This window comes from Lepisosteus platostomus, chromosome 1 (assembly GCF_059453375.1).
Source record: "Lepisosteus platostomus isolate fLepPlt1 chromosome 1, fLepPlt1.hap1, whole genome shotgun sequence".
Lineage (NCBI taxonomy): Eukaryota > Metazoa > Chordata > Actinopteri > Semionotiformes > Lepisosteidae > Lepisosteus > Lepisosteus platostomus.
Genome location: NC_142611.1, coordinates 52704474 through 52722620, shown reverse-complemented (window position 1 = coordinate 52722620; position 18147 = coordinate 52704474). Strand labels below are relative to the sequence as shown.

The 18147-nt window shown below is 37.9% G+C and overlaps 2 protein-coding genes across 5 annotated transcripts in view; one reads left to right on the top strand and one right to left on the bottom strand.

Moving 5' to 3' along the window:
* The window catches only part of focad (focadhesin), a 101455-nt gene extending 94649 nt beyond the window's left edge, over positions 1-6806 (bottom strand). The window contains exons 1-4 of one of the 2 annotated variants that reach the window (XM_088632027.1): positions 6726-6806; positions 1613-1699; positions 1445-1519; positions 627-781 (exon numbers count right to left, since the gene is read on the bottom strand). In XM_088632027.1, the coding sequence (XP_088488153.1) occupies positions 627-781; positions 1445-1519; positions 1613-1669 (287 nt within the window). In that variant the 5' untranslated portion in view covers positions 1670-1699; positions 6726-6806. Of the gene's footprint in view, positions 1-626; positions 782-1444; positions 1520-1612; positions 1700-2728; positions 2807-6725 lie in introns of those variants that run through there. The other variant, XM_088632036.1, reaches the window with a different exon arrangement.
* mllt3 (MLLT3 super elongation complex subunit) overlaps positions 5259-18147 on the top strand; it is a 126525-nt gene continuing 113636 nt past the window's right edge. Inside the window, exons 1-2 of one of the 3 annotated variants that reach the window (XM_088632071.1) lie at positions 5259-5316; positions 14186-14381. Coding sequence is in view for 2 of the 3 variants with exons in the window: in XM_088632061.1 (XP_088488187.1) it covers positions 17657-17668 (12 nt within the window). In the remaining variant the exon portion in view is untranslated. Of the gene's footprint in view, positions 5317-14185; positions 14382-17445; positions 17669-18147 lie in introns of those variants that run through there. The other 2 variants (XM_088632061.1, XM_088632051.1) reach the window with 2 other exon arrangements.

The following is an 18147-nucleotide window of genomic DNA, read 5'->3' as shown; positions in this document are numbered from 1 at the left end:
GAATAGTCTGGTCGAATAATATCACTTAAAGTGGCAAGCTGTTTTTCTTTGCCGGAGTACCATTTCAGCACTATCCAGGCCCAGCCTTGCTTAGCTTCTGAATCAGGCAGCATTTAAAAACATCAAAAGAGATACAAATGAGAGGAGGCTATTCGGCCCATCGAGCCCGTTGGGAAGCTAGTGGCGAATTGATCCATTGAACTCATTCAGCTGTTTCCTGAATGAAGCCAAAGTATTGGCTTTAGACCATGGCTGGGTAGCTTGTTCCAAACCACAAAATACATGTGATATATAAAAAACTACTGCCTAATTCCAGGTGTATCTATACAGCCCAAAAAACAAGATTTTACCACCTCCACAGGATGGGGCATGATATGTGAAGCCCTTCTTTTAAATGTCTCCAAACTAGACAGCAGTAAAAGATAAAGACCACGTTCTCCAGCCAATGAAAATATGTACTGAATTCATTACTAAAAAGGAAAATGAGTGAGTAAAATCAGGTTTATTACAAAGCAGAATCCACAGGTGGTGATCCGAATGAGCAAAAATCATAATTTGCAACAGTAACCTGTGAATAAACTATTAGCAACAGGCTGCTATTTAATGATGCCAGTGGACAACTCTACCTGGCAGAGGGAATGAGGTTGAGGATGCTGTTGAGCACATATTGAAGATCAGCATGGTTCTGTTCCACTAGCAGCACCAGAGCATCACAGCAGGCTGACCTCACCAACACACTGTCGCTGCAGCACTTCTCCCAGAGCAGCTCCAGGGCAGGGCTCTGAAATACAGCGGCACACTGTAGTACACTCACCAGCACAAGTTACCGCAGGACAGGACCACAGACCAGCGAGGCTTAACAATCACCAGTGAGAGCCAGTGATACCTTTCATCATGTAATCATGCATGACTGTGTGCTACACTTAGGTTTAAGGAACATTACAATCCTTGCACGAGATTTAACAGATGCAGGAAAGATTAAATTACAACAACAGTTTCTGTTCTGGCCATCATGTAGAACCATGAAAACCTCCCTTACTTTGTGTTTAAGGAGCTCTGCGTGTCAAAACATTTGTGTTTCAAAAAGAAGGAAAGATTCATGTTTTATTACACTAACACCTCTCTATCTGGTTGTTTTCTGCAAAGCAAATAATCAGATGCTCTGTTGCTGGGCAGAAGGAAAATAGAGTCATTCATTAAACGTGACCAGTACTGGGTGACCTGCACACCTTTTCTGTGACACATTCTGTTCCTTGTGTTTGTAAAGGTGTGCAACAGAAAACGATCTTTGCAAAGAAGGCTTTGGAACTGCAATCTCTTCATTATTCGGCCCCAGCATTTAAACAGCAACAAAATCAGAATGCAGAATGGAAAAATAATGAGACTTGTAGGATTTCCATTCTGCATTTTGACTTTATTGCTGTAGCAGTATCATAGAACTAACCTGATTAGAAGACTGTGCAATCTTCTCATTCAGCCCTTTTTCTTTCAGCACAGCAGCGACAAGACTCCTCACAGCCTGCAGAAATGGTCGAACAGGAGATCATTATTACTGCTTTAAACAGAGGTCTAGGAAACACACCACACAATTGTTATTGAGGCTGCACTTTACCTGGGCTTGAATAAGAGAACTGGGAAATTCAAGCTGTTTCCTTAATCCTTCAGACATTTTAGATGGTCATTTTAGGAAGGAGCAAAGCTGGGAAGATAAAAAACAAGACAAAAAATCATGTTGTGCCAGAGTTTTGATATTTTATTAAAAGATAACGCAGCAGCACAACAGAGTATGTGAGATCTGGTTTTGCTCACTCTACTGACAATATATTTTAATGAGATACTTGTTTTATATAAGATACAGTGCATAACCACTTTATACAGTACTGTGTTTTTAAAATGTTTTTAAAATATATGCAGCATTTTCTGACATTTGATCATGAAACTTTATACTGAAAATGAGAAATCACTAATGACATGTAAAGCACTGCAAACAGTGATGGATAACAAGTAGTCTGCATGATCGGGCTGCTACTTAATTTGTCTCTGGGCTACCTAGTATTTATTTTTGAAAATCCAATGGATTAATGCCTTTATAAAGATATAAAAACCCTTTTCACCTTTTCGTCTTGCTATGAAGGCAAGAAAAATGCAAATTGTGTTGCTACCAATAAGAAATGTCAGACACAGTACCACAGTACCACAGTACCACAGTACCACAGTACCACAGTACCACAGTACCACAGTACCACAGTAACACAGTAACACAGTACCACAGTAACACAGTAACACAGTAACACAGTAACACAGTAACACAGTAACACAGTAACACAGTAACACAGTAATAGCTGCACGTTACACTAGTTGCACAAAGTCAGTTCTACTCTGTAAGACACAAATAACCTACAGTGTATGTGAGAAAGCAAAATCATATAATGTGGTAAACATAAACATTTTGGTTATTTAATACCAGTTTTGATTAAACTATGAAGTTATCATAGTAAGATTACTTCTCAATTACTTATTATTCTATATAACTAAAAAGGCATAAAAAATTGACTTTAACACCAGTCTCATCAGTCCTAAAATCCTTTCGTTCATTTTGTAACATTCAAACAATTTATTTTTCAAAGTACTCCAAAGAAAGGAAATCCAGACACAGCTCAGATATTCTCATAGGTGCTTTTCATTCTTGGCCATTATCTCCCTAACGTTTCTATCAAATTCAACTCACAACAGTTTGACAGACAAAACTTCTGCAGACCCAGGCAGCCTGGTCTGTTGAGAGTGACCTCAATGCTCCTTGTTCCCTGCTTAGACTCAGATCAGCTTGTTCCTGACTTTGCAAAGGAAGCAAAGAAATGTCATACATCAACTTATCATAATGTGGCTGGAATGTATGATAAAGGTTTTCCATAAGAAACATGCTTATTTTTAGATACTATCTTGCACAGCAAGGGTCTCATAAGTTGACCTATCATGAAAGTGGAAATGAAATCATAATGGGTACATTTCCCTTGCTACAAAACTTTCCTCTTTAAGAGCTGTCACATGACCAAAAAACAGGCAATTGGAAAAATAGGATCTGTGACACATGCATATCCTAGAATTTTACAGTATTTTTAAGATATTTTGGGTTAAGTACATGTGAAATAGTGGTGCAGTAGTTAGAATTGCTGCCTAGCAGTGCTGGGGCCTGGGTTCAGTTCCTGGGGTGCCTTTTGCTTATCTCCCAAATGTGGGTTTCCTCTGGGACATACTGGTAGGTTAAAAGGCTTCTGGAAAAACTGTCCTTGGTGTAAGTGTGTGTGTGTCTGTGTCTGGGTGTGTCCTAAGAAGGACTGATGTCCTGTCCAGGGTGTATCCCGTCTTGCACCACTGCTTGCTGGGGTAGGCGCAGGCTTGCTTGTGACCCTGAATTGGATAAAGAGGCTAAAAATGCCCACATGGATGGGCAGATGGCCGTGTTTTAGTTCTTTACACATGATAAAACTACTCATGATTATGTGGTGCATGCAAACTCTTCAACAACAACATCCAGCCTTTCTAAAAACAACATAAAAATGCATTGTTTCTTCACTGACACAAATAAACTACACATCACAGAAATAAAACTGCAATACCAAAACCAGGATCATGAAGTCAGACTTGAACCCCCTCCCCACACACAATACATTGCTTACAGTAGTTATGGTGCAGTTTTCTTCTTTTGCAGTCCCTCCCCCCAGTGATTAAAAGCTGTTCTTGCCCTTAGCATTCAAGACAAATTATTATAAAGAATATGGTACAAGACAGCAGGTTTTAACACCATTAAGTGACCCCTAACAGCAGGGGGCTTCTAATTGTGTAAGAAAACAGAGCATATTGATCGTACACTAACCAGCTCTAGGTACTTATCTTTTTCAACTCTATTGTCTGAGATACAGTATAGATAACACTGGTAGATGTTGTCTACAACAGGATCTTATCATTCATGATAAGATCCTGTTGTATACATTAAAATTTCAATACCTTTAGGTCTTACTCTTTTTATTAATATAAATACATTCATGCATAGTGACTGTTATTGGGTATCTTTAGAAGCATTGTTCCTTTACGGTCTTTAAGAACTCAAGATCTTAGTCCTTCTGGGCTACCACCCAGAATTACTGGACATCAGCTAGCAGAAAGTGTATAATGTATGGAACTACTGTAATTAACAAAACAACAATTTGATAGGTGTTGTGTTGCATTTAAAGTTTAAATGAAACACTTTAACCAATGGGCCAGCTGAGCAGCACATTAGCAGGGTCAATAGAAACAGAACATCAAGGCTCTTGGAAGAATACTAACCCACTCTGCTTTTGAGTGGATTATGATGGGTGTTTCAGATACTGTAGCAGATAAGTCTCACACACCCAGACCTCTTCAGTTCTTATCACTCCATGACACACAGGGCAGGGTTTTCTGTGGAAGCTGGATAGTGCAGCATCATGGATAGGAAATGTCCTAATCAAGAATGCTTGGTCCAGAGATTATGCTATCCTTCCAAAACCAGTGGATGAAAATGTGGAATTACACATTGTGTTTCATTATTACTCAAATTATTTGTTAATACAGAATTTCTGTCTTTTACTGGCTCAGTGTTACTATTGTAATGCTCCATTCTATGCACAGATGTTTGTCCTAAACCTTAACTTTTAGAAGGTGATCAATGCGGTGGTGGGGGTACAGAACAAGTTACCCAGCCATGATGTTGAAGGTAATACCTTGGGTTCCCTCAAGAAATGGCTGGATAAGATTCTCAGATCAATTAGTTATTCACTAAGTGCTCTAGATCAGCTGAATGACCTCCTCAAGTATGCAACTGTTCTTATGTTTAAAGTTGTCATCCCTTGATTTCTGGAGGGATATTCTGTGTATTTATTGGCACATTTCATAGACCTCTGAGATCTTACTGTACTTTCTAAAGCAAATATTAAAAGCATGTCAAAAGTTAACCTCTAACCGACTAACAAGATACTCTACTTTTCTAATTTTCTAATAAGCTAATCAATTATTCATTAGAAACTCTCATATTCAGTATCATGTGAAGCACGTAATTCGGACTTTTACCTTCTCAAGTTTTGCTGTAGGAATAATAAAATACAAGGATAAACTACACAGCTGTTGTCAGGTTGAAGGTGGAACATTGCCAGCATAGATTAATGTGTCCTGGGAAACTGACAGGAGAACATGATAGAAAAAACACCTCCCATGAACTGATAACAACAGAAGAAACTGTCCCAGGAAAGCAGACATACTTCAGCCTCAGAACTGAAAAGACATCCTGTGTGAAGCTAGGTAAGAATTTCTCTGTTTTTTCTTACTCCATACAATGGGTTAATTTTTCCTTGCATTCACTGTATTCACAAGTCTGAAGAAAAAATAAAATATGAGGGGAAAAACAAAATTAACAATAAAATAGTGAGGTGTATGTTTTATGCAATATGGTAGTGTAGAACACTTAGATGGCTTGATGCAAAATTCACTTTACTGAGCCCAGAGGCACTTTTTGTACTGTTGTCTGCTACTTAAACAGCACTGCAGTGTTTTTCACAGTGAAAAAATGTAAGAAAAAGATTACATCAATCAGGTGGAGGAAACACATTAACCTACAAATAGATTTCATCAGTCAATCAATATAAAATGTTAAAATGTTTATCATTTTTCCTGAACATGTTTGGTGTCTAGCATTGTCAGAGCAAAGAAGGGAATGCTACCTTTACATTTACATTTAGACTTTATGACTCTACACTTATTTCAGAATAAATACACTGAGTTGCTGATGTATTTGTTTTAGTCACTTCATTTAATCATTGACTAGCAGTGTTCTTTCTGAATGATTAACAAAGCAATTTAAGTCACACCAAAACATGCTCAGTATATAGGTGAACATCAGTTCTAAAATTACATTATAAAACTGAAGTAATCAATCTTTAATAAGCATGGTTTATTGATCACCGTTGGTTCACATCACCCACGCAAAGATGGAAGAATGGATAACAACTGAATATAAAACCGGTACATATACTGGATGCCAAGAAATCAATCAAGATGTTTTAAGAAAATGTTTTTGTCCTTCTTAAAGTAAAAGTAACAAATATTTCCTGTCAAACGTGGGTGACCGCTTAATTTACAATAGATTTGCTTGTCTTGTTTTAATGTTTAATTGTACTCAGCTCATCCAACACTCACTCAACAAAACACGAGAAAAACGCCAAAATACTGTACCTGCTAATGATAACATACTGTATACTCAAATAGTAATAATCCTCCAGCTTTTTAAAACATTAGTAATTCTGACCTAGAGAGCCACATTCAGCTCATTTTTGCTAGTGCACATACAGTAGCTACAGAGTGGTGAGGTATTCAAACTGCCAGTGTGGCATCACCTTATTTGTACTAACGGCGTTTCTTAATAAGAAATACTGATTAACCTTGTGTACCTTGTGGAGTGAATAAACTATATTTTTTTAATTTTGATTTTCATTACATATGAACCCAAAAGTTTTTGGAAAACTGATATTTGTGAAAGTCCTCTGTACTGCGATGCAGTCTGAAGCTCAAACGAAAACTATCCTGGATCAAAATAAATTATTTTAAATATCGAATGAAGCACATTTCCACAGATTCACTTTGACTATTTAAAATGTTTATTTAACACAACAATAAAGTCGAACATTTTAACAAAACAGAAGAGAATAACTTACCGGTACATAAGCAGTTCTACAGCTCATAGAAACCAGCGCTGCAAAACCTGTCAGGTTTATAAAAACTACGGCGTAGCAAAAGGCTCAAAACTCGTTTTTCGAAAGTAGAGCTCAATTGCAACTACATTACTTTACAGTCCTTCCGGTTCAAATAAACGCCCGTTTATGTCTTTACACATCTCTTGTCTTTTGGCCGTTTTGTTTCTGGTTTCAGGTGAAACATTTAAAACCAATTTTATTTCATATACTAACAAACTACTGTACATAATGCAAAGTAGGACCTAGACGTATTCTTAAGTGTCACATGTACACCTCAGTAATGATACAAACTGTGGTGTCATTTCTAATGTGTAAGTGTACTGTGGACATGATTAAAAAATAAGGAATATGATTCAATATTGTCACACTATATTTGCTTTTCTTAGCTGATGAAAGTTAAGAATATGATCTATGTGAGGTTCTGAACAATTACATTTTTTTAAAATAAGAGTTCTCCTATGATATTCTCAGTTATGGACTTATTATAGCGTATATCCTTGCTCATTAGTAAACAAGACTTTAATATCTCCTGAACTAGGTAAAATCGCTGTACATTATAAATTCTTAAAAACTGATTACTCTATGAAGAAGTAAACATCAACTACAGTGATCACCTAGACCAAAATTACATTTAGAAAGTGAATTAGAATAGCAATACCGTTTTCACTTTATTAAATAAAGCAGGACTGGACTAGATGGAAGGGCCTGACCAATAATTATAATACATTTAGAAATACAATATGTAGATTTTAGGTGATAAATCTTATTCTACACTTTTAGCCACAGATCTGAATTTGAAATGGCTAACCTAACATTGCAACACAACACAGAAATGTTCCTGAATATTTAAAGCAATTTTCATTATCTTGTGGCATTCAGATCAGTTTGACTTTGTTAATCTTTCCCATTGTTCCTTACATACTGCTCTTTACTGCATACAGCACAAATATTTACTTATTCCTAGTGCTCAAGTGGGGAATGGAAATGATCAGGACAGATTGCAATAGAACTAATGAGAACTTTATGATTTTTACAACTGTACAGTATTTTCAAAGTAAGGGGGACATCAATAAGGTGCAATAACACTAACCAGGTCTACAATAATAAAAAACAATTGCTTTTGACTATTCAGGCTTGTACCTCTTTGTACACTTCACTACACCTTTTCCTCAAATCCTGAGGATAGTAATATTCCAAGAAACCTTCTATTGCTCTCAACTAAGTTGTAGCTATTAAACAAGTTAAATGCACTACAGTACATGGGTCCAGCTGTTCAATACGTCCTCAGCTTCTCTCTTCTGTCACTTCCAAAACTGTCTTGCAAGATATAAAACATTTTAACTACATTTCTGGGGGGAAAATAAATAGCTATACACCGTAAAGCTCTTTAATAAAATAATGCATATTCCCAAAACAAAGAACATAATTAATCATTTTAGAAACAAAATACGAATACAAAAGACTGTTTTATAAAAACGTTTAATTTCTCTCATTTGTAACCATTCATATGTTCCGGTAATTCATAAGAATTATCATTATTCATATAAGACTAAATCTTTATAGAACAATGAAGAATCAAAATGTTTAGAATGGTCAACAAAATAGCAGATACAAAATAGACCTAATATGTGTGCCATGTACTTAATTTCCTTTGAAGATATCTATGTCAAACAGTAATTTCTTTCTGCTGGAAATAGAACAAAAGAGTAAAGTCTTTAATTTAATTAATGCAAAAGCTATGGGTGCATACATTTAACAATTTTCCAAATATGTCTGTGTTCCTATGAAATAGAAAAACTCTCCATCTAAATGCTTTGCCAAAAGCTGTGCCATAGGACTCATTGCCTCTTCTGAAATTAAATCCCCAGTGGGTATCAGTTTCCTGTTTCTGAACATGAATAACAAAGAGTCCAAACAGTGAGGCACTTTCCACTGTCTATTGAAATTGATGTGTCTGTCTGCAAGGATAAAAGGATGCTTTACTCACTCCAAGTCTGCTCTAGATAAATTTCCTCTTCCTCAGCATCCTCAACATAATTTCAATAAACACATCTGGTAAACATGCAAAACAGGACCGTATTCTCTGCAAAATTTAGCTTGGCTCTCAGGCTCTCCAGCTGTCTCAGCTACATGTCTTTTGTCCACATATCTGTGACATAGCCAGCTGGATACTGACAGGCTCTACAAGTGACTTTCGAGTTTGCGTTTGGAAATCGGTCTGGTACTACATACAAGTATTCACCACTGAACTGGTGGAATTTCAGGAGTACAGTCATCTGGGGACAAATAAAGGTGTTTCCAGATTTCTTTTAGGACCAATATATGGAATTTCACTTCAGTGAGGGTTACACATTTATGTTGCACAATTGCTTGCTGATGTGTCGGTCTTCTCACGGCATTTATTAAAAGTAAAAAAATAACTGCTTTTAAATTTCTTAATGATAATCCAGAGCACCTCAATATGGAATGTAGTAATAATATCATCAATAGACTCTGGAGAACATAAAAAAGTTACAAACAACAGGAGGCTATTTGGTCCATCATACCTGTTTGATCCAGTTAATTGATCCAAGAATCCTCCATCTGTTTCTTGAAAGACAGGTATTGGCTTTGAATAATGTTCCATATTCTCACAACCCTCTGGGCAAAGGAGTGCTTCCTGTTCTCCATTGGAGGGGAGGAGAGCAATTAGATCATCAAACATTTTGTGATTTTAGTGTAAGATTAGCGCTCTAACAGATATGACTCTACACTTATTTCAGAATACTGGATAAATACTGCTCTGTCCTTTTATTAACAATACACAAAAGAGTAATCAATGAAGTGTCTTTCCTTTTTCTGGTTATTACAAGGAAACTGGGTAGGTTACAAACATGAGGAGGCCATTTGGCACATCCAGCCTATTTGGCAGTTAGAACTTTGTGCAGTTGTTTTTTTTAAAAAAAAAAAAACAACAACAAGGTTATCAGCTTCAACAATCTGGCTAGATAGCTTGTTCCATACTCCCACAACCCAATGTGCACTGAAGTGCATCCTGTTCTCAGCTATAAATACACTTTCACATAGATTTCACTTTTTACCTCTGGTTCATTTTTCAGTGTTGATACTGAAGACGTTTACCAGGCTGACTTTGTGAATTCCTTTGAGGATTTTGAATACTTGGATCAGGTCCCCTACTAGTTGTCTTTGTTTGAGACTAAAAAGGTTCAGTTCTTCTAGACTGTCAGTTTCAGACATTCCGTTAAGCTGCAGGAGGTATCTGGTTGCTCTTCTTTGAACTGATTGAACTGAAAGTCACAAAATCTTTTTCTAATATAGTGATACTACATGTATGTTAACAAATTCTAAAATATGAATAACTTTAAATCAATAATAATTATGAATTTAAAATAAAATGTGATAATAGTTCTGAACCCAAAATGTAATTTATCACATAGACAAGAGGTCTTATTTTACCAACATTTACTTTCTTTTCTGTAATGTTCTTCTGAGTGCTTTGTACAATTTTAATGTGATATAGTTATCTATTGTATATTTATCTATAGATATAGATAGTTTTTCTGATGTTTAGCTTATTTTCCTCACATAAACATGTCCAGATTGAGTATTAAACTTTTAACTAAAAATATTCATTGCTAAAAATGTGTGTATCATTTGTAATTCATCACAAGATGTTATCACTGCAGTGGCATAGCCAGGATGTTTGAGGTGGCAGAGGGGATATTATTTTTAAATGTTATGATATGCCTTCTAAATAAGAGTGTAGTACTAAAAAGTGTATATATTTGTCAAAACCTTTTTACAATACAGACTACTTGTGTAGTTACTTTTGTAAGGCTCTGTATTTCCTAACAAAAGCCTTTTTTATTCCCCACGCAATCTAGAAGATATAAATGACCAGGAAAAATAAAAAATAACTCAAAGTCTTTTTATTAAGAAGCCTCTTCAGTCTCAGCATTTCTTATACGTTATTTGTAGTTTTTGTTTATTTTCTCTGCATTCTGCATTCTTCTCCACTAAATACCTAATGCCAGGTGTGTGCCCAAACTTGAGTTTTATCTGAATATTTTTAAATTACATTTGCTGCTTCTACAGTGTTTGCTTTTCCTCCTATTTTGGTATTTCTACAATCTTGTTTGATTTACTTTCTTTGAATCTTGATCTTTGAATGAAATTAAGAAGAGCAGTGGTCCCTGTTCAGATCCCTGTTGTACTCCACTAAGTTCATCACTCCAGTTTTAGCATTTCCCCTTTCTGTGGACTGTTTTCTATCCATTAACCAGTTATCAATCTTAATATATACATTTCAAATGCCTACTCCCTGCTATTGAGAGTTAATTTCTTATGAAAAGTCTTTAAAAATCAGAGTATGCCATATTGAATGTGCGTCAATCAGTGATTTTGCATGTTAAAAGAACAGCAAGGATCAGCATGGGGGCATAGGGGATAGCACTGCTGCCTCACAGGGCCAGGGCGATTCTGGCATGGCATGTGCATGGAGTTTGTATGTTCTCTTCATATTTGTGTGGGTTCCTCTGGGTGTTCTGCTTTTCTCTCATAGTCCACGGTCATACTGGTAGGATAATTGGCCCTGGTGTGTGTGCGTGTGCGTGTGCGTGTGCATGTTTCTGTCCATGTCTGTGTCTTGTGATAGACTTGTCTCCTACTAGGGAGGATCAAGGTTGTTCCCTTTGCTTGTTAAGATAAGGCTCAACCTCCTACACGACCCTAAATTGGATGAAGTGGTTAGAAAATGGAAAGGTTATTAAGCCTACATTTTCTAAATCAATGTTGACTAAGAAATAGGGTCTCATATTTGCATATTGTCTCATATTTCAATATTTCAATACTATTTCTTTAACCTTTCATTTAACAGAAGTCAGACTTATTTATCTATAATTACAGATTTCAGTTTTGTCACCCTTTGTACGGATGGGCACTACAGTACTAGTAATGATCCCATCTATGAGCACTTTCCCAATCTTTGAGCAACTGTTGGCAGAGTTGTATCAGTTGCTTCTGACTAACATCCCTTGTTTCATTAAGTACAATCGATAGGATATACTATATCTGGCCCTGAAGATTTATTAATCTTGAGTGCTTATAGTATTCTAGATAATTCTGCCTCCAGTGTTTGCAGACATTCAGTGCTGTTTTTTAGGGAAGTGTCTTTCTTCCATTTGGCGCTGAACCTCCAGAACAGGGCTGTGGTGCCTGTGATAAGTTAAAAGTTACTCAGTTTGACAGGACAAAGAACATGGCCAACACCTCTTCATTCTCTCCTCATTCTCCCTTGTATGCAGTCATGGGGTTCGTAGCTTTGAGATCAGATATAAAAATTAAAGAATTGGTGATTGCAAAACAGGTGGTTATAACATAATTAATGGGTTACTCTAAATGAAAAAATATATAAAGAACTTGAAGTAAACATCTAATTATCTCTCTTAATATCAACTTGAATGATCTTCTTCCTTCTACTGCAAGGTGACATTGTAAACTAAGTAACAGCAACTCTGACATTAAATCTGCCAATAAACTTCATACCAACTCAGAACTACAGATCACCAAAATAAACTTTCCAAGTAGAAAACACAGCTTTTGAAAAATGACCAGATGTAATATTGAATTTAGTCCTGTAAAATGGAACTTTTGGGTTCTGAGAAAGACTTAAGAGTAACTCAGTATATAATGTGACACTAACTTTGCACTCCTCCATTTTCAAATGAAGGACACAAGAAAAAAGAACCCCATCTTGTCTGAATTGTCTGAAACTGTTAATGGACATAGTTCCATGAAATCCTCCATATTGAAAAAACTATGGGAGTATCTAGGAACTGCTACACCATCTCTAAATAAGCCCTGCTCATAGAGCCCCAACATTTCTGCAAGAGCAATGAGGGAGTGATAGAGAAAGCTCTCTTTAGAAATGTACTTTAGATTTGGACAACACCATGCCTGTGCAAGGGAGATGAAGCAAGACTGAAACCTTCTGAAGGGAGCCTGATTTTCTGACCTTGAAGATGGCTTCAAGTGCACAGCAGGAACATGTCACCACCTTGTCTAGCCAAGGGAAATAAACTGAGATGCTTTGATGAGTATGGGATGTGTAGAAGGTTATGTTTTACAGCTTCATTAAGACTAAGACATTGGATGCCAAGGAGACAGCCTGCTTGTTAAAGAACCTGACATCCACAACTTGATGTCTCAGCATTCATATGACTCAAACACAGCACCTGCTGCTAGACTGGGTGACTTTTAGGTACATTTTGATTACATTTGCTGCATAGTGAATAAGACCTTCCTGGAGACAGAATGCCCTTTAGTGAACCAATTGGCCACCACCCTTAGCGACCAAGCTCCTGATTCATTTAGTCAGCATGTAATACTGGGGAAGTGTGCCACTCTCAACAAATTGCTCTCAATAACAGAACATGCTGAAGATGAGATGTCTTGTCTCATCTGTCATCCCAGTCACCATGCTTCCACAGAGACAGCCAAGGATGAGAGCAAGATGGTAACCCTAATAATAAAACCCTGCCAAACTAGATGGTCTTGGCACTGAAGCTAGATAGGCCAAATCCAAACTGCATGACAGGAGCCGGCTGAAAAATTCCAACATGGGGAATAGAAGGAGAAATGCTACCCTGTTCTTTTCCACTTGCTTCTACAACACGTGGCTTCCTGGCTGGGTGAGCGATGTCTCCAGTAGATTTCTCCTTCTGCTGGAACACACCACGTTTAGTTCACTGGTGTCATAGTTTAACACCATCTCCACCATTTCTGTGCTGAGACATGGGGTTGGGAGGATGAACTGGGGCCTGGTCCAAAAGAAGTTTTGTACATTAATGGATCAAACAGCTTCCCTGCTCAGCCAATATATGACTCTTCTCTACCTTGACTGCTACATCTGCATCACTGCTTCTAGATAGCAGACATTGTGGTCCCCTGTATCCTATGCCTGGATCTGCTGCAAAGTGCCCTGGCATAGCTAGACCTTCCTGCCTCTTCCATCATCATAAGTGGCAAGATGGTGCCATTGACCAGTGGAATCAAGGGATGCCTACAAAGAAAAACATTACAGGAACAACTTAGCTGTTCAAGGTCGTAATCTTTCCCCTGAAGATGATGAAAACTGAACAGGGGGCAGCACTATGAGAACCACCATGGGTGGCAAAGAGTCACAACAAGCCCCAGGTGCCGAGTTACTACATGGTTCACAAATAGATGTAGACCACATTCTTTTAGATATGATGACTACATAGGATCACAACCTGACCTAGATAGGGACTGAGTCAGACTGAACATAGATAACTTTGTTTCTTGAGTATGTGGACATTTTTTGCTGTCATTGAGTTGCTACAAGTAGTGTTAATAGAAACTGCTGTGTGAGTATAACTGGATCTTGTTCTTCTCTTTCACAGCCATGTGAGTGACAAGGAAACAAGGGGAGTTCTTTCTTATACAAGTCCAGATGGGGTGCAGGTGGTGGCATATTTTTGCCTGGTTATTGAATAGGGCTACCGCATGATGCAGCAAGAGCACCTGGCAGGTGTGGAGTTACTATAGCAATTTTGCCTGTCTCTTTCCCACACTAGCACTTCATTGTGAACCTGGAAGGTAAGTAGCACTGTCAGTACTCTCCACGTCCAGAGGAGCATTAAAAAGCCAGCTGGTTCCCACTTGTGACAGTCTGCAAGGTACAGGAGCTGCCGGAGACTAGTCTAAAGGTGGGTCCAGTTGTGTGCTGGAGGATGAAGGAACACAGGCTAGTGCTTGTGGAGCTGACACCCTATTCCTGTAGAGTCAAGGTGCTGTGCAGCCATTACACTACAGCACTAGCTGAGTAGTTCCTTGATGTTGTAAAAAAGGCTTCTGTATGATAGGTGGAAGAAACTGATGGAAAGTGAGTCAAAGTGGCAGTTAGTGGTGCCAAGAACTCTCTGACATCTGGTTCTGAAGATAATCTGTGGTCTTTGATTGTCACAGAAGCCAGGGGCTAGCCATGGAGAGACCGGCGAGGTAGTAGGACCCTATGTGTAGCAGTAGGAACAGAGCGAGCGAGAGGGTTTGTCCAGGCTCAAGGTATCGGGTGGAGTCGGGGTGAGACATAAGCCCTCAGGTAGAGGATGTGGGGCGACCTGGTGAGGTGAGCCTCTCGACTACCAATCCCAATGCCGAGCGAGGAGGAAGGAGAGACCTGGAAATATAAAGCCCCAGACAAGAAACCAGACGTACAAGGAAAGCAAGGGAAACTAGGAACAGGAGAGAGCACGAGCGCCCTCCAGCTGTGGAGGGCGTGACATTGATAGTCAGGAACTGAACACTTTGGAAACCCAAACCCTGTGGCAACGTAAGCTTCACCTTTACTAGGGTAGAGTACAGCTGGACTTGTGATGTTTGTGGAGTGCGGAAAGGCTCCTAGGTCCACATGTGCATCTTAAGAGCTGCATGCCTCATGGACTCTGTATTTTGTGTGCTAGTTAGTAGTATTATTTGAAGCCAACGGGGATTCTCAGCGCTACGTGGAGGCATTGTGATGCCCCCAAAGGCCTCTGAGTTACTTATTTCTTTGACAGGACCAATGAAAACCAGACTAATAATGCTGCAGGTGCTTCTGGGGTAGAAATGGACTGAACAGGTTTACTTCTGTGTTATGGTATTAGTGAATGTTGTTTGTTTCTATTTGTATTTTGTTGTTTCTCCAATTTGTTGCAACCTGGCTGTCTGTGAGACGTTGAATGTGGCCGTTTATATTCGCAGGGTTGGCCGGGAGAGTTGGCTTCGTCAGCGTGCGTAAGCAATAACATAGTATTTCTCCCCCTAGTGGGCACAGTGACTCACTGCTTTCTTCTTCAGCAAAAATTAAATGTACACGCAAACAACCTTCAGCACTAATAAACAACACAGTATCTTTGTCTTATCTGGTCTATCAAAATTCATCACGCACAGTTGTTTGAATATTGTACGAAGCTTTCCTCCATCTCGCTCTTTGTGTAAAGTAAGAGAGATGCAGTCCAAGAGTGTTAAACTGTTGACTATTCCAGAGTGTAATCCTACTTTGCGCCCTGGGTCTGCCCGAGTCACCGCGAACCATTAAAAGTACGAGCAGCTGTGAATAATGGACACTTTTCTGCGATTGATTTGTTTTACATTAGTAAAACTTAAACCGTATTTTAGACACACCTTTTCCGTTAAATGTTCTGCCAGACATGCGGGGCTGGTTTTATGTTTTCTTTTTGTGTTATTAACGTATTGGTTGCCTATCCTACGTTTTCGTTACTCAGAGACGATCCGGTGAAAATCTGCTTTTTAGATATTTGATGATGATGAACAATGTTTTGCTCATTATATAAGATCACATCAACTTTTCTCTTTAATCTCTTTATACTGTACAATACATATAGTACTATATACCAGTCTATAGCGTTCCTTATAATAGGTATTACTGGTTCCTCTTGCTATTTGATGTGTATTATTACACATTTTTCAAGGTTGGTGAATACCAAGTCGGTCGCTGTGAAGTACTGACCTGAATATATTTGCAGTTTGTTCTCACCTGTGTTATCAAACAACGCACTCCATGGACACATTATTTAACTTCTCTAGAATAATTTTTGATGGATCTAAAACGTTACCGAGTCAATTTATTACTGATGTGTATTAATTAGCTCGTATTCAAGCCGAGACCACCGTAAACCTTTTCCCTTTTCATAGGCATACAATTTCAATCTATGTAATTCCGAAACGATTTAAGAGTAACTCGACCATTTTTAAAATACACATGCCACGTTCTTTACTATGGTGACCAATAAAAGTAAAACATAACTTAATGTGAATATAGTCTTCTGTTCATTTGTTACGATTCCGCAAAACTCTTGTTTCACCTTTCAAATGCTTACTATGAAATACATATAATTCCAGTGGCGCACCTTAGCGCGGATACATTAAGTCCAAACCTCGGAGCTGAATTAAGACAAGAAAATGCAGCGTCACTGCAAGGGTGATGCTATCCCTCCCAAATTCTGGGGAGATATAATTCAGCTGCGATTGTAGTTAATGCACAGAAGTCAAACGTTAAATTATTCTTTAAAAAAATCACAAACACTATATTTTCATACATGCATTAGATTCAAATTATCCACAACATAATATTAATGTAAACATGTTCGACATAAATAAAAGCCATTACATGTTATTATTAAAAAAAAAACTTATAAGGCTGTGGAGTTTTCATAAGCTTTATTCATTCTAGTGTAAAGTTACAAACACTTCTGTACTTCGGTCTTGGGTACAGTCACCCTGCCAAAACGCTTAGTTGCTCCATTAATTTTAAATTTGCCTCCTTTTTGCTATTCTTTGATTTCAAATGCAGTTACTATACGCTTTTCTTAAAAACCGCTTCATTGACTGTCAAGATGGCAAAAAGTGCACAATAATGTATTTATTTTCAGATTATCTGTTACATATTCGAAGTTGCAGTTTTTTAGTGATAAAACCGGATACAACACATGATCGATAACCGAATTAAATTTAGTTACTTGTTATTGTAATTGGTTGGTAGTGTAATAGTACAATTATAGGTCGTTCTTTTGCTTTCCAAGCTAGTGAAATCTTTCTAGTGTCTGGGCTTTTTATGTGGGTAAGTTAGGTGCTGCATGACATTGGCTGTCTGTTCATTTACCACGTTTCATTGGTTCGCCTTTTTGTGTTATGTCTGCGACTCTCTTGTCAGTGCACAGAAACAGCGCATGCGTCTTGCTTCACTCCTCAGCCTTTGAAACTCGGGCTGAGTTCAATTAAGAGACCATGTCCGCCATCAACCTTCTGCTCTCTTCTGTCTTTTCATTTAAACCAAATTCTCCATGAAATAGCACTAACGCGCGGCCTCAAGCATGGCCAGCTCGGTAAGTATCCGGTGGTTAGTGCTTGTATGCTTGGTGAAATTGTACGATATCGGTTTTGCTTTAAGAAGGTGATACTGTTCAGCCTATTTGTGCTGCAGATTTCCAGCCATATTTCTATACAAGTACAGTACAACTAGTTAAGCTGAGAGGCGCGTCTAGAATGCTGCATTTCTCACGCATTAGAGCATGTCTGCGAAAAAAGTAGTGGTAGGCTGGTATTTTTTTAAATCAAAGTTTTAAAAATAACGTAAGTGTTGCTGCAAGAACTAGGATATTTGCTTCAGAAAATGTCATGCATTATGATAGGTGGGTTAGTTATAAGAACGATATAAGAATCTGAATACTGATGCTGATTTAGTAAATTGTCTTAACAGGTTTTGGTGAAACAGTTCCTTTTCATATTATATTACATATGATGTGTGATATGATGTGCATTATTATTATTGGGACTACTGTTTATTTTAATATTTATTTGCTCG